The sequence below is a fragment of the Mesoplodon bidens genome, assembly GCF_964165515.1.
Source record: "Mesoplodon bidens genome assembly, chromosome: 19".
NCBI lineage: Eukaryota > Metazoa > Chordata > Mammalia > Artiodactyla > Ziphiidae > Mesoplodon > Mesoplodon bidens.
This window is the reverse complement of record NC_138179.1, coordinates 33663018-33680987: the sequence shown is the minus strand read 5'-3', so window position 1 is coordinate 33680987 and position 17970 is coordinate 33663018. Positions and strand designations below refer to the sequence as shown.

The 17970-nt window shown below is 40.9% G+C and overlaps 1 protein-coding gene across 1 annotated transcript in view; it reads right to left on the bottom strand.

Moving 5' to 3' along the window:
• Positions 1-17970, bottom strand: part of GNA13 (G protein subunit alpha 13) — a 41643-nt gene that overhangs the window by 7865 nt on the left and 15808 nt on the right. The window contains exon 3 of the mRNA XM_081219686.1: positions 2704-2754. Coding sequence (XP_081075812.1) covers positions 2704-2754 — 51 coding nt within the window. The remainder of the gene's footprint in view (positions 1-2703; positions 2755-17970) is intronic.

The window sequence follows — 17970 nt, the reverse complement described above, 5'->3', positions numbered from 1 at the left end:
CTCCCCAGAGCCCAGCGTGGAGAGCTGCACGAGCCTCACATCCCGATACCGCTGCGTGTCCGGTCAGCGTGATGCATGACTGTGCAACGAACAGCGCATCCAGACCCTGGTGACTGCCTTCCTGAAATCTGTTCTTATAAGTTAGAGCCAAGCACTTCTGTCAGACAGATGTGCCTCCTGACCCCAGGCATGGCCCGCTGTGCATGTCTCCTCATTCCCCCCAGCCGCCCAGGCTCACGTCCTCTCAAGGGCTAGCTCCAGCTTCTCCATCCATGAACTAATACCATCTTCACCATCTGTCTCATTTAATCGTCCTCTGCTTGTTTTATGTATGTTAGTTTTGTCTCTGACTAGAATGAGTTCCTTAAACATGGAGATCAAAGAACCAAACAGCTAATGACAAGCAGTTATTACAACAGCAAAAGGCACCAATCTGAACACCTTACTGGGTGCCATGGATTGAACTGCGTCCCTGCACCGTCCCGCACACCCCCGCCTGCATTCATGCGCTGAAGCCCTAACCCTCAGTGTGATTGTCTTTGGGGACAGGGCTTTTAGGAGACGACCAAGGTTAAATGAAGTCATATGGGCGGTGTCCTAATCAGATAAGTGTTGGTGGCCTTAAAAGAAGAGGCCATACACTTCTTGCACGTGTGTGTGCTGAGCAAAGGCCACGTCAAGGCACAGCGAGAAGGCCACAGTCTACAAGCCAGGAAAAGAGTCCTCACGAGAAACCGACCATGCTAGCAACTTGACCTTGGACTTCTAGCTTCAAAAACTACAAGAAATAAAGGTCTGTTATTTAAGCCACCCAGTATGTGGTATTTCGTTATGGCAGCCTGAGCAGACTTTTGAGACATGGGGTTTATTTCATGTAATCGCCCCCGAGCCCGACGAGGATGGTTCTCTTACTATGCCCATGACATGGATGAAGAAACTAACATTTAGAGATGCCGAAGGTCATACAGCCAGTCTGCGATGGACCTGGGATTGGAATTCTGGTGGTCTGGCTGCAGAGCCCTGTCCTTGACCCCTGTGGTTCCATCTCCCAGAGGGTCATGGGGCTTGGCACACAGCGGGGATTCAATGGTCCTAGAACTTCAGTCAGAGATGGCGAAACAAACGCAATCCCGTGACCTGTCTGATGTGTACAGAATGGGCGGCCAGTCTGCAGCACACCCACATTTATTCTCCTCACCTTTACAACTACCTACTGATCACAAAAACACTTTTTTGTTTTTATTCCAGATGTGGCCTCAAAACTGTTCTCAACCTAAGACTCTAAGCAGCCAGTACCAACTGACTGGGGCTGGCTCCGAGTCACTCGTTCCGACGCTATTTGTTGAGTGCCTACGAGGCACCAGGCACTGTCACCGGGCAGCAAGAACTCAGCCCTTCACAACCAAGACCCGAGGTCCTCGCCCTTAGGGAAAGGGGCGGGGGAAAGACCAGCAAAACCTATAAATGAAGAGACCAACTGTAATACGAACAATCAAGCTTGAAAAGAGCCAGAGCTGATGCTGAAAACAAGAGAAGGGGACCCACTTTGAATGGTTTGCTCAAGGAAGGCCTATCCGAAAAGGCAAATTGAGAAGAACGGGTCAAATGCACACTATTTGGATCAGAAAACATGAAATAACTCTTAAAAAATTGGTTTATCTGCTAAAGCTTCTCTCCATTTGGCTTATACTTAACTTTTTTTTTAGGCTTATTGCAATCTGACCACATGGAAAAGTGACAATGAAATGTCTTAATACAAAGTCTCACTGATGTGGACTGAGTGAACAAAAACAGACAAATACAGAGACCCTAACTTCTAAAGCACCTGTGTCTACGAAACAGGTGGGAGAAACACATACTGACTGAACGGCAGGCAGGTGCAATTTAGCAAAATACAAAAAAGTAAGGGAAAATGCAAAACTTAGCGTCTGGACACACATATGCTACTTTCCTACTTGCAATAGGTTTCATTTTGTGCTTTCCTTCTGTTTTATTTTTAAAGTTAAACATCTCAAAGAACCCATAAAACCACATTAAACTTTACAACAGAAATCTGGTTTAAGAGGAGGCATATGAAGCTATACTCAGTTGAATGGGTCACCACTGACGCCAGGGCAACGGCTTTCGAGCATTTTCTAAGCAGCACAAAGCTTCCTTCCAGTGAAGTCCCTGCACAAGTCCAACACGGAGAGCGGCCAGCACCAGCCCTCACCAGTCGGCCACGGCCTCAAGGGATGCACTGCAGGACAGTCCAATGGTCCAGCTCCTTTGCAAGGGCGACTCCTCCCACATCACGGCCTTGAGAATCTAGCCTCCTACCCTCCAACCCAACACACGGGGGTCCTGAACTGGAAAATACCGTTTGCTGAAAACTTCTGAAATCAATCAGCCCACCGCGTTCTTTCGGTTTCCACTTACAGAAAAGCAAAAGACACTGACGTAGGCTAGTTGATGTGCCATCTCATTTTCAAACATAAACTTCTTTCCATAAAGAGTTTTACTTTCACGAAATAGTGGACAGGGCATTGCTCAAGGAAATGGCAGAGGTCAGGACAGGAGAGGGAGAAAAAATGAAGCAGGAACAATCAGCATACTGCCACTAGGAAAAAGGATATAGCTTAATACATAATTTTTCTAAGTTTCCTTATCCTAACTACTGCTTTCAAATGGCAATAAACATAAACATTCAGTCTGAAAACTTACTGGTTCTCCAAGTTTATCCAAGTTATCCAGGAAATATTTTACAGATTCACCCTGAAAACAAGAAGAAAATAAATAGTTATTAGGGCTTAGAAATGGAAGACTTTGTTACAACAGTTTATATTAAACTGTCTGGTTGTACACTTAATCCAAATCCAAACATACTTTGTTTAGTCACCAATTTCAGACTGAGCAGCTAACCCCACTAAAGACATATAAAATGTCTGCCTCTGTCAAAGTGCTACAGCCTGGTGAGGCTCACAGAGTCTTTACAGAAGCCATACCCCAAGCACTCATCCATTCAGACAGGATCACATGTACGTATTCCGATATATCTGTGTATCCAAAGGGAAGATGTAATTAAAAGGTGAAAACTGCTTTTGCGATACACATACAACTACAATTCAGGTGGGATTATTTCTGTGTACATTTTTCAATCAAGGTTATATCAAGAGCGCAGCAGGGATGAGGCGAGAACACCTAAGAGGCAAGTCCCTAGACAGACATGCCTTTTTGCTCCTGAGCCCTGAATAATGCTGCAGGCTTCACCTCTCCAACAGGTCTTCTCTACCTGAGCGATCAGTCTACTCTCTCTGAGCCCAGATTTCTATCAGACCTCAGGCAATTTCCAACATCTAAAGTGCATGAGAATCCATTCCTAAGAGGAAATACTGGAACAAAGGGCAGGCAGGCGAGAGGGACCGCTTGCGGAGAGCAGGGCTGCGTCTTGGAGCCTCCCAGGGTTCTCCCTCTCCTGCTGGATTTCTACCAGCGCAGCACTTGTCCTGCCCGAAACTGCTACCCCAAGCCCCAGAAGGCAGTACAGAAGAGAATCCCCTGAACATCTTGTCTGACTGGAGGTTCTGAGGGGGCGGGGGGGGGGGCACGTAATTTCTGCAATTCAGGTGATTTCTGGGACCACAGTTTGAGTCACGAGGCCTTAAAGCAGCAGTTCTCAAAATTTTAGTCTCTGGATCCCTTCATACATCTTAAAATTCTTCAGGATCCCGAAAAGACGTTGTTTAAGTGGGTTATAGCTACCAATACTTACCACATTAGAAAGTAAAACTGAGACATTGTAACAAATATTTTATTTATTAATTCATTTAAAAATATCGATAATAAACCCATTCATGTTAACATATTTTAGTGCAGCTTAATAAAAGCCAGCGAGACACGTCTGCTTCTGCATCTGAACTGCTACTACAGGTCGTTTCAGCTGTAGCATATGAAGATCTGGCCTCACAAAGAATGCTGATTGGAAAAGGGAGCATTTTAATAACCTCTGTAACTACAGATATTTTTGTTTCTACACCAGAATTTGACAAATGGTAGTTTCTTAAAAGTGATGTCCCTGTGGAATGGAAAGCCTACTAATGAACTTTTTGCACTTTAGTTACAGACACTAAAATTCACTGGTCTACCTTGTACTTTGAATGGGTCTTTCACCCACCCACAATTTTGTAACACCAAGCACTGATCACATGGAACATGGTGGGCAATTAAGTATACAGATCTTCCAAATGTTGGCATGTTTCATAATATTAAGAAAATCATATTCATTAATATCATAATGATCTCATAAGAAGCCTTAAGGCTTGGGAAGCTGACAACCTCACAGTGGTGGGCAGATACAAGTTTTCCTAAATTCTGATCTTCACTTGAAAGCTCAAATTTTATCAATGGCAACTAATACTGTTATTTTCCTTGAACTGGCAGGCTAACTTCATTCATTTTCTAAAAAAATACCTGTCAATTGCCTAAGTCTGAGTAAGCTGGTTGTTTCTTTCAAGTAAAAATGGTGTTCCGTGAAATATACAGTTAGTTCAGCTCACGACACAACCAGTCACAAAAGTGCTTTCCCCGGAGTCCACGGTCCTGCTGCAGGAGCGTTTTCAGGGTGCCGCCCAAGCCATCATACAGCGTAGTACAGAGCTGTTGAAATTGAGATCTAAAACAATTTTTACTGCTTAATCAAGTATCTCTTCAGTGAAACTGGTGTGTGTGTCTTAAACTGCAGATGCAGAGCGGTGATGAATACACCAACTAGTAGTGTGTTTGGGGGCTGATACCCCATCTGCGCTCAGGTACTGGCTGGCAACTGCAGCCCTGCTGTTCTGTTCTATCGGTGCGAGTGTCAGCTTAATGAAGGGAAAGAACATCTTAAGTGACACTCTCAAGAGTGCTGAACATGAAGACTCCTTTTAAAGGGTTTCTGGGATCCCCAGTGGTCCACGGACCGCACTTGGAGAACTGCTGCCTTAAAGCACGTGGTGGAGAGCGCGTACACAGGTGTGTGTGCTTGTGGTGGGCATGGTGGGGTAGGGACGCCTGGCTGTGATTTCCTCGTGACTGCAAAGGAGCAGCGGCAGATGACTCTGCTTTTTTCTGGACCTGGAATATTAGTACAGTGTTTATAGCACCTAAAGATGATTTTTAAGAGAAGGGAAAAGAAAAAGCTTCCAAAAAATTCATTCTGGGGTAAAGAAGAGATTATTTGGTCAAGCCTGTACGGGTACTTTGCATTATTTCATCCATTTTAATGAAAAACATAATATTTTTGTTTTTATGACGGATAACATATATATAGGCCAAAGGGAATTTGGGCTTAATCTTTAAATAACATCAATATTTACTTACTGAGTTGTTTGTACAACCCAAATGAGGTTATACATTTAAAGTACTTAAAAAGTAAAATTCAAACAAATATTACCAATCCTGTTACACTGAAGTATACATGGTAGAGTCTCTTGGACAAATGTGATAAAAAAGTAGTCACTCTGCTTCTGTATGAGTAAGACTTACAGAACTGTTACCCTTTCAGTAATGTGCATATTGAATACTTACATAATGTTAAATACCTTAAAAGAAATTTAAAACATTTCGAAAAGGTGTTTTTTGACTGGTGTTATATGTTGCATTAATTGACTTTTCTTGATTTTAGAATTAGTAAAATTCACTGTGGAAAACTTGAAAATTAGAAAAAGGAACAAAGAAGGAAACAGGCAATAATCATTAATTCCACCGCTCAGAAACAACTACAGTTAACGCTTGAAGAGACTGCCTTCCAATCACTTTTTGTATATTTAACACTGTTGAAACAATACAGACAAATCTGCATCCTTATTTTTCACTTATGTAACTGTAAGGACATTTTAATGGTCAAAATAATTCCCAGTATTTACATGCTAAAAAGTTAACTAAAACCGCTAATCTAATATTGGATATCTGAGTTATTTCCACCTTTTAAATAAGGTTTTAATATTTTAAAAATAAATAATGTTGTGTAAACAGCTTTATGTGCTCTTGAATTACATTCTTAGTGATCTCAGAAGAATTACTAAGGCAAAGAGATCCAACATTTTTAATACGCCTACTACTCACTGACACACAGGTCCTATTGATTCTCTCCTACACAACAGTTACAACACTGAGTATATGAATAGTGAAACTGTGAGGACGAAAAATAAGCCAAGATCACAGGAGAGTGTTTTACAGATGCTTCTGTAATAAGCTAGAATGCAGACTCTCAGAGGCCCCACACTGTGCTGGCTGATGCTTATCACTTCAGGGACCCCAGAGCAAAGGAACTCTGTGTAAAAGAGAAAATAACACGGTCCATGTCCAAATTGACAATAAAGGTTCAACTACACAAGCATTTATTTCAATTAATATTGCTGTTTAACTAATGGTCAAATAAACGAAGGTTAAAGTAACCCTAAGATGAACATATTATCAAAAGCAGCAAGCCTCTTTCCCCCACTTTAAAAACTAAATGCTTACACCGAACCCATCATTTCTGAGGGTATCGGGAAATTGGTATACTCATTCTAGCGACCTTGCAAATTCACACAAACTTTTTAGAAAGTTATGAGTAGTACACTTCATAAAACTTTTAATGCACTTTTTGCACATTCTAAGGAATTTACTGAACATAAAATGACACAAACAAAATGATATTTTACTTGATGCTACCTATAATAGCAAGATTTGGAAGTTCATTTTTCCACTTATTACGGGAATGAGTTAATAAATTTTGGCACACTAACATAACAACATAGTATAAGTCATCAGGTAACAATTATTTCGATATAATCGCTACATATGAAATATGTATGCCATCAAGAGCTAAATTAAAGCAGGGGTTGCCAAAGCTAAGCTCCGCAACCCCTCACCCTACCCACACGCTGCTTGTATGCTCACCCCTACACTCACTTGGCAGCAAAACCTGACCTGAAGTGGCTGAGGCTCTTTACATAGTCTTTATTTCTCCTACTTAGTGGAACTGTTCAAATGTTTTGCTGCAAAAGAAGTGTGGAGGGACTTCCCTGCTGGTCCAGTGGTAAAGAATCTGCCTTGCAATGAATGCAGGGGACGCGGGTTTGATCCCTGGTCAGGGAACTAAGATCCCACATGCCGCAGGGCAACTAAGCCCACGTGCCAGAACTACTGAGCTCGCGTGCCTCAACTAGAGCCCGTGTGCCGCAAACTACAGGGCCCACGCACCCTGGAACCCATGCACCACAGATACAGAGCCCAGGCGCCATGGAGCCTGTGCAGCACAGCTAGAGAGAAGCCCGCGCACCACAACGAAGAGCCTGCGCACCGCAATGAAAGATCCCACATGCCGCAACTAAGACCCGACGCAGCCAAATAATAATAATAATAAAAAATAATAAGTAAATAGAAAAAAAAAAAGAAGTGTGGAGATTACGTAATAAACAGTACATGCATTATATTATCTATCTGTAATCCAAAAAATTCTTAATAAATGTGGACTCGAGGATTTATGATAAGAATAGTTCTTCATTACATATGCTTTGATTTTCGCTATTTAAAATATGGACAAGGTAACTTTGCAGTTCTGTGAGTGACTATATTCTCTTTTCAAAAAAGTAAAAAAGGAAAAATCATCCGTATTTGTTCTTCTCTTGGTATTACAATACAAATATAAAAAAGTATTTAAAAAGTTCTTTTCACTGAAGCTTCCTGATTTAACTGCATTCCCTAAGAGGGAATCTTAGATCTTTGGGGTTCAAATTATTACATACCTTTGTTTATTAGGAATTCGTCATCTCACCAAAATCAAATAATATAACACAAATATGCACATGCTCCTGTTATTAAGTTTCAACTTCTACTGAAGAAAGTTTCATCAGTGTAATTTACAAAGTCCTTTGTGCACTTGAGACTATATAAAATCTAAATAAAAGCATTTTAGTACATTTCACACATTTCAATGTGTGGATTATCCCCAATATTTTAAATAAAATAAAGTGGCACTAAATAAAGTGCCCTTTGCCTTCTCCCCCATCACTCGGCCAGGACTCAAGGATTATAAATGCTTTAAAATATTATTCCTATGAAAAACACATTTTGGTTTAAAATAACTCCTCAGTCAAAAAAAAGCTATTTACATCATAGGTGATATTACTAATCCTTGCATTAGTGAGAAAACTGAAAGTGGGAGACATAAGAATAATCTTAATCATCTTTTAATGCACATGGTGGTAACTCATACTGTTAAGAGATGAAGTTTAGCCAAATGAACCTATTCTGAAACAAAACAGTTTTAAACACATGCATGCAAACGCACACGTGCATATGCGAACACACACATGCTATAAAAGGATGAATACTTTTCTGAATTAAGTAATTTAAGGGAAATTTCTTTCTTTCTTTTTTTTTTTGCGGTACGTGGGCCTCTCAGTGCTGTGGCCTCTGCCGCTGCGGAGCACAGGCTCTGGACGCACAGGCTCAGCGGCCATGGGTCACGGGCCCAGCCGCTCCACGGCATGTGGCATCTTCCCGGACCGGGGCACGAACCCGTGTCCCCTGCATCGGCAGGCGGACTCTCAACCACTGCGCCACCAGGGAAGCCCTAAGGGAAATTTCTTACAGTAGCTTTAAAGACCTTTACTGGAATAAAAAAAAGAGAGAGAGAGAAAAATCTTTCACAACCTCAAAAAACAAACAAAAAAAAACACACCAAACTAAAAAATATAAAACGTGTGTTATTTGCGATTGAACCATGAAGGACACAGAAAGTGAATAAGGGCATCTCTGTTCTCAGTAACCGAGAGCTTCGGCCCTGGCCTTTTTTTTTTATATATATATATATATTTTTTATTAGTTTCTGCTTTATAACAAAGTGAATCAGTCATACATATACATCTGTTCCCACATCCCTTCCCTCATGCATCTCCCTCCCTCCCACCCTCCCCATCCCACCCCTCCAGGCGGTCACAAAGCACCAAGCTGATCTCCCTGTGCGCTGCGGCTGCTTCCCACTATCTATCTACCTTACGTTTGGTAGTGTATATATGTCCATGCCTCTGGCCTTTTGTCTGAGCCTTAGGCCCTCTTGCAAATCAGACACCTCGCTCAGTGCCTGGCACCTGGCGGCCTGGCTCCCTCCTCCCCAAGTGTCTGGTGAATGAAGTGTGAATAACCAGGGGGTGATTCCCCTCAAATCCTTTTCCCTAACCGGTTCAGAGGTGATAGAAAGTCTTCTGGTTGTCTAATATTAACACTAAATCTAGTCCCTTCCCTAACACTGAGCCATCTGCAAGTCTCTAGACTTCTCTGGGCCTCAATTTAACCGTCAGTAAAACGAGGAAGTCGCGTGGTTCGGTGCATAATCACCAGAGCGCTGTCTGCCCTAGGCAACAATTTCAGTTTGTACAACTGATTTAAATGTAAGTTCTCCTTTCCTTTCTCTATGTGCCTGTTACCCTTGAAGCCACTTTTGTTGTGACTCATTATTCAGGTTGTGTTGCTTAGTCTCCTGGCTAACACGGAAGTAAACAATTTCATGTATCGGGCAAGAAAGACCATGGGTTTAAGACTCACTCTTTGTTGGTTATGACTTGAGAGCTATTGTAACTCTCCTCAGTATGTTTTATGTTACTGAAGGGAATTTTAAATAAAATTCCAAAGAAAAGCCATTTTGCACTTACGGCTTTTTAAGTTTAAGATGTTTTGGGTCATCCCTTGTTCTTTGTTCTCTGTTTGAAATACTGAGATAACTTTCTAGGTTACTGAAGCAAGGCTGAAGAGTCCAAAGTGGCATGGCACCCTTAAAGTTTTCCATATTTCTTTAACCTGTGGATATTTGGGTTCTGCCTAAACAAGGGCAGAGCAGCCAGTGGGCCTGGGTTCTACTCGCAAGACAGGCTCTCCTACTGACAAAGCCAGGGAACCCTGGTGAAGTTAACTCAAGGATAAAATAAAATGACAGATGAAATTAATTTGTGTCAGCTTTACAGAGCTGAGCCTAAACTAGGAGTGGCTTCAATGTTGTCCCCATTTACAAGGGTCATGTGTTAGAAAGATTGTCTTTGCTTGCAGAGACAAAATGGGTCAGGGGCCCTGAGTTTGAAGGTAACAGAAAGCTGAGAACACAAATTAGAAAATAACTTCTATTAAACAAATGTGTAATTATAGGGATACTTGGCAGTTTATTGGCCCAGTTATCAAACAAGTGACAGATTTATTCAACACCCTCTTCTGCGCGGCTAAAATATATAAAGGACAGGATTTAGAATGTACTACTTTAAAAGGATGGGAGGGGCTTCCCTGGTGGCACAGTGGTTAAGAATCCACCTGACAGTGCAGGGGACACGGGTTCGAGCCCTGGACCGGGAAGATCCCACATGCCGCGGAGCAACTAAGCCCGTGCGCCACAACTACTGAGCCTGCGCTCTAAAGCCCGCGAGCCACAACTACTGAGCCTGCGTGCCACAACTATTGAAGCCCGCACGCCTAGAGCCCGTGCTCCGCAACTAGAGAAACCACCGCAATGAGAAGCCCGCGCAACACAACGAGGAGTAGCCCCCACTCACTGCAACTAGAGAAAGCCCGTGCTCAGCAACAAAGACCCAAAGCAGCCAAAAATAAATAAATTAATTTTAAAAAGAAAAGAAAGATGTGGAATTTAAGCTAGATAGCCAAAGAATACACAAGAAGAAATTATCTGCTTTTTTAGAAGAATATACTCATTTACTGGCAGCTTTATAGCAACAGGAAGGGGATAACTCCACTTAAACAATATAGGTACAATCTAGAAGAGATTTTAACTTCAAGGTCTTATTTAAGTTTCTAAAGTCTATAGAGATAAGGATCAACTTCAGATATTTTAAAAGCAAGGCATACATATTCTAGAAAGCAGTCTGGTAATCTGTAACAGGGGCTTTAGAAATGGTCCAGGCCACAGGGCTGCAGGAGCAGCACAGGAGCAGAGCGATACTGCGGCAGAGGGAGAGGCTGGTCGAGAGCCACTGGAGCATTCTTTTATTGTGTTTCATATATTCTAGACCAGGGTCCTCCAACTATGACCTGCAGGCCAGACCCAGCCCACTGTCTGTGTTTGTGTGGCCCATCTAAGGAGTTTGGGGAAAAAAAAAAAATTAAAAGACGACTTCATGACATCTGAAAATGATATGAAATTCAAATTTCAGTGTCCATAAATAACACCGCATTGGAGCATAGCCATGCTCATCGGTTTATGTCCTTACTGTCTACAGCTGCTTCCCGGCCGCCGCCAGGAGAGCATCGTGACAGGCTACGCATGGTGCCCTTCACTCTGCACCATGAACTGCACGGACGCAGTTATAACGTGAAAGTGTTTCAAGTGTCATCAGTAGTGCAATACCACGACTTTCTGTTTTTTATTATTACTAGTGCACGTCCACCAAAAGAGGCAGAAAAGAAGAGGACTTTACGTGTCACGCTTTTAAGGCACAACGGAATGTGGATAATTCTGATATCAAATGATATGGCAAAGCCCTGTGTTTATTATGCAATGACCCTACAGCTGCGCTAAAAGTACACACGGACATCAATACTACCAGACTAAGCACTCTACAAAATAATCCCAACTCCTACAGAAAAGCAATAGTCAGAAAAATTACAAAATTTTAAATGGAATAGCTCATCACAGAATTTCTTCACAAGAGGAAAAAAATGAAAATGAGACTGCAGCTGATAGCTGACAAGTTTCCAAGGAGTTCGTATTTGTTAGCCAAGCAAGGACTGCCACGGACTGCTCAGCGGTTTGTACTCAAGGGGTCAATGCCAAGGGTGCAGTGACTGAAGAATAAGCCTGTATGAATAGGCTGTGCGGAAGAACTACAGATGAGAATATTTTCAAGGAAGCTGAGAAAACACTAAATCAGCACAACCTGAATTGGGATGTGTATTACAACTGACGGTGGTAAAAATGTGTGGAGCAGAAAAGGGACAAATTTACAGAGATTGTGAACATGGTTACATCATGTATTCTTCACCAGCAGGGACTTTGTAGGAAATACATTAAATCTATATTGTTACTGAACCAGTATTGTTAACGATGAATTTAATTCACTCTCATGGACTTGACCATCACCAGTTCCGTGAATTGTCAGAAACAGAAGCTAAATATGCTGACTCGCCCTATTACACCAGTTCGATGTCTTAGCAGAGGTAAGTTTTTACTGAGATTTTTTGAACTAATGGATGAAATCGAATTTTTTCCGAACAAGAACCACCTTCAACCACTAAATGCAGAACACTGAATGGCTTTTCAAAATCAGCTTTAGGGAAGACTTGATTACATTTCGTAATGAATTCAATCCAAAACTAAAAGGCAAAACAGTTTTTTGCAAACTTTATACTGTGGTAGAATCATTTTGACAATTAGTGTTACTGGAATCATAAGCAATGTCCAACTGCTTTATACCCTTCCTTTGCTGTCAAGTTAAAACAGTAGGCCTCCATTCTCATGCAAATGTGCAGCAGATATACATTTCTAAAATCAAACTATAGTTCCAGCAACATCTTTCAGACCGTAATACGAGTGTAAAAAAAAAAAAAAAAGTCCATACTTCAAAATTCATTTAACTGTGCAACGACTGGAAATGGTAAACCTGCAATGTAAATGACATGCCCAGAGGCAAACATCGGGAAGAAGCTAACAGAATTCTCTAAATGTCTTCCAAGCAAAGTCTAAGCTCCATTAAAACCAAATGCTTGGGTTTCCCTGGTGGCGCAGTGGCTAAGAATCCACCTGCCAATGTAGGGGACACAGGTTTGAGCCCTGGTCTGGGAAGATCCCACATGCCACGGAGCAACGAAGCCCCGTGCGCCACAACTACTGAGCCTGCACTCTAGAGCCCTCGAGCCACAACTACTGGGCCCACGTGCCACAACTACTGGGCCCACGTGCCACAACTACTGAAGCCTGCACGCCTAGAGCCCGTGCTCCACAACAGGAAAAGCCACCGCAATGAGAAGCCCGCGCACCGCAACAAAGAGTAGCCCCCGCTCGCCGCAACTAGAGAAAGCCTGCGCGCAGCAACGAAGACCCAACGCAGTCAAAAATAAATAAATAAATAAATGAATAAAAATTAAAAACAAAACAACCCTCCCCCCACAAATGCTCACTTGGCAGTACCCATCTGTGTGCAAAGACACTTCCAAGGGTGGAACGTGTAAAATCGTTAATGGATGAACATTTGCACCTGACTGTGATAACAGGGAACACCAAAACCCTGAACCCTACTTAAGCAAAATGTTACCCCCTTCCAAAAGAATCCAATTCTTCTCATTAGTAAACCTATACTACAAAAAACCGTAGACAACTTTATTATGTTCTGAATTGCGTCAATAAAAAAATCTGTGCAAACTTGAATTCTCTCTTGTTACACTGATTTTGTCTCTTGGCATGTGACGTCTAAAATATCATACCACCCAGCCCTTTACAGAAAGTTTTCTGACTCCTGTGCTAGCCGAGCGGTTCTCAATCTTGGCAGTACATCAGAACCAGCTAAAGACAAAGATCCCCAGGCACACCACAATTCCACCAAACCAAACTTTTCCGAAGGCCCACGAGATGTGGTTCTGAGGGGCCGGCTCTAGCATCAGCTCAGATCTGCACAGACAGCAGATTTTATTCAAAACTGGATTTCATATATTAATTTTACCTTTTGATACTGATTACATCAAATCAGCTAGGGTTTTTTTTTTTTAAAGCTTTGTAAAAATGCCAAGAATATTAAGAATCCAGATCAGAAACTTATTTAGCTTCATCTTATTACAAAAGTAGGTTTCAAGCAATATTTACTTGAGTTCAACTAGGTCTCACATGAAAAGCATCAGGCCTCCATTTGACATATTTGAATTGTGACATAAACAGCAGAATTAAGTCTAGAAATAGCTTTCTTTCTCTCTCTCTCTCTCTCTTTTTCTTTTTTTTCTTTTTTTTGTGGTACGCGGGCCTCTCACCGTTGTGGCCTCTCCCGTTGTGGAGCACAGGCTCCGGACACGCAGGCTCAGCGGCCATGGCTCACGGGCCCAGCCGCTCCGCGGCATGTGGGATCTTCTCGGACCAGGGCATGAACCCGTGTCCCCTGCATCGGCAGGCAGACTCTCAACCACTTGCGCCACCAGGGAAGCCCTCTTTCTCTTTTTTAAAAACTCATTTGGTGATTCAGACACACTTTATTTCCTGTGTTACTACAGTTCTAGCAGCCTTTCTCTCCATATCCTAGAGCCCATTTTCAAATGTCCAACACAGTCCACAGCCTTCAAAGCTTAACTCCCAGAGATTTTTGTGGTTAAAAATTAATGAACCTGGTACTCTAGCTGTAACACTGTTAAGCAGCTATAAAAAGCATAAATGAGAACAGGTATTAGAACTGCCACTTATATTTTAGCAATAGGACCCTAAGGAACTTAAAACCTCAATTAAACTCATAAAATTAGTTTGCTTCTGCAACAGACACCAAAACTTTGCATGACAGGTAAATAAAGCAATGCGAAGTGTTTAATAAGGAGCACATAAGGAGCACTATCTTTTCACCTGGTAAACAGGTGAAAATTACACTTTGGAATGAAAAAAGAGGTAACAAAATTCAATCAAATGCAAACTATAAGTAATGCAGTGGATTTTAGTTTGCTACTAAAATGAACTACTGTTGCTTAATCTTGTAAAATGTCTGGAATTTAATTGCAGGCTGATTAGGTATGTCTATAAATGGCAGAAAATTCACTGTGAAAAAATAAGTCAATTAGAAAAAAATAAGTGAATTAAAAAGCATCCCGGGCATCCCTGGTGGCACAGTGGTTAAGAATCCACCTGCCAATGCAGGGGACACTGGTTCAAGCCCTGGTCTGGGAAGATCCCATATGCTGCGGAGCAACTAAGCCCGTGCACCACAACTACTGAGCCTGCGCTCTAGAGCCCGCGAGTCACAACTACAGAAGGCTGCACACCTAGAGCCCGTGCTCCGCAACAAGAGAAGCCACTGCAATGAGAAACCTGCGCAGCGCAACGAAGACTAGACCCCACTCGCCGCAACTAGAGAAAGCCCACGCGCAGCAACGAAGACCCAACGCAACCAAAAATAATTTTAAAAAAGCATCCCGTTTTTATGTGTGGAGGCCCTTATAGTTATGAGATTAGCATTACCTAAAATAGTTTTTTAAGAGTAAACATATTTCTTGAGAGCACAAAAAATATTAAAATTCAAAGAAAATCTATATTACCAAGACAATTAAGCAGTGAGAAATTTTCTTTTGAAATCTAAGTATACATGTGATTCTGAAAATGATGGCATAACTCGAAGTTAATATCCAGTTTCTCTTTATATAGAGAAGCAACCACTCGCCAAGTTCTACAAACAGCAAACACTTCCTGAAGTACTAGTAAATTACAAAACAGAGGTTTGTGTTCTAAAATAGCTAAATCCAACGGTTTAAAGTGGTTCACACCCTTGCCATGCACATTAAGTCCTTCCATTTGCAAGTTTGGAATATTCCAAGAATCAAGACATAATTACAAATCTCTGTTTACTCCTTAAACTGATTACAACTGTGAACTGAACTGCCATATGGTGCTGCCTTGATTGCCGTCGTAAGGTTTTTGTATACCTATAACATGCCTTTAATTTTCATCAGTCTTATAATCCCAAAACTAAGCCATGTAGAAACGTTCTCTGAATATTCATTAGGCAGGCTTCACTATGCATATATTTGGAGAACATCTATTCAATAGGAAACTAATTAACTTGCCTTTAAAGGTGACCTAGAAGTACGGTTGTTTTTTAATCAATAATTCACATTTTGTATACACTTGTAATTTCAGCCCTGCAAATATCCTGGTGAAGCCACATCTAAATAAGGAGGCTTTAAATATTCTATGAATAGACTCTGTGTAATATAAGCCTTTGCATCTAGCATTTACTTATATATAAGGTTTACAGCAAAAATTAAATGCCAAATATAAGTAAGGTACAAAATGGAAACATTTGAGGTCAAAGCTGGTTAATGAATCAAGACTCATTTCAATAAGGATGTGGCTAGTAATAAAGACAGAAGCTATTACTTCTTACTGGATGGGTTCTGGGTCTTTTTTCCTCCTTAGTTTTTATTTCAAAATAAAATACAGTGGAGAGGCTGGCGAGCTCCACACACAGGGTGGGCAGGAAACTCTGCTCCTGGTGCTCAGGCTCGCGCCATGAACAGCTTCACTTCTGCTTTCATTCACCTGCCCTTCCAACATTCTTGTTTTGCCTGGTCTTCACAAAGGACCCATTTTACTATTTCTTATCTTTGAGATGACCTACCTTTTTTTTTTTTTTTTTTAATGACTTTCTCTATTCATTTTTCTCTGGACAAAAACATTGTAAGGTACTGAAGTGACACACAGCACATGTTTAATAGGGGGATACTGTCATCTTTATCGCCGAAGCAGAAAGTACTACCACTCATGCCTGTTCTTTGGTTCACAAGGAGAAAGACAGTATTTACTTATATTCAAAGAAATACAGGCTATTTTCTTTTGCTCTGTAGATAGGTCAAAATGAAGTAGACTCCAACTGAATGCACTTTCAAATTTCTTGCTGGCGTTTTCTACGTACATCACTCAAAGCTCCCGAAAGAGCCAAAATTAGTTACGCTAAAAACCATCCAAACATTTGAAAAGATTTTTCAAATTAAATACCTCTCCAAACTAAGATAGTTTATAATAGCCTAAACAGAATTTCAGAAAGAATACCTCTGAACAGTTAGTTTCAGATTTTTCTTGCATATGAGCTATAAAAACAAACTAGTGCACAATATTAGTAATAAGAAATTTTTGGAAAGAAGTTAACACTTTATTTTGTAAATAGCCGTTTTCTTGCCACTGCTCACAAATTAATAAATTCTTTTTTTGTATCAAGTTTTCTAATTAGACTTATCACCAAAATGATTTAAAGCTAATGACCTTAGTTTTCTAAGAGGACTCCCGCAGTCCCACCAAACTCCACTTGACATATAACACAAAAGGTAAGTGCAGTTTAATAATTCTACTACAGATGTCACAAAAAAGAAGGCCTTTATTTTATTAAAATGCTTCACCCTGAAGAGACAGAAGAATGAGTTTGGCCATGTGTCTAACAAGCATTTATAGGTGCTTATGTCTTACACTTATATGATGTTCAACTTTGTTATCTTAAAGTATCAATTATTTTCAAGACCCTATGTAAGAATTACAGCCCCTCCTTTAAAATACAGGTTTCAGAGTGGCAGTCAGCATTTCTTTATAAAATCTTATTCCCTGAAAAATTAAATACACAGTTTAAGTGTGAGGAAGGAGCTTAACACTGCAGAGGCGGGCTAGCTCTGACATGGTGTATGATGCTGCTCACTACGGCATTACTACGGCAGCAACGTGGTATGATTTACCGAATTATTTATTCCATGTTACTATTTACCACCCTACTATTCATAAATACATATATATGAAAGAATTCTCCATATAAGTCAAAAACTCACATCCATTTCTAGAAGAATGCCTTACCAGTCCTCTGAGAAAAATCACCTCCTCCAAGAAGTGCTAATGGCACAACATTAAATTAACAGGATATAAAATTGTACAGAAACTACAGAAAAGTTTAACTCAACAGCCAATATTGTATTCAAATACTGGAAGAAAATACACCCAATTGTCAACACAGATGTCTTGGGGTGGAGGTATGGTGGCTAACTAGATGATATTCTACAATGGGCATACACGTTTTAAAATCTAAATTAAAAAAAAAAAAGCTAATTTAGATTCTGGAGCCTATTTCAAGTCAAAAAACAAAAACAACTTCCCTGTTTTTCAGTTTTCACATAATGATAGCACTAAAAAGCTTAGAGTTTTGAACCCTGAAAAATTCCTCAAAGTTAAAATACTTTTTTGAAAAGGGTCAATCATACACAATCCCAACAGCATATAAAGAAATGTCTCGAATTCTAAAAGAAATG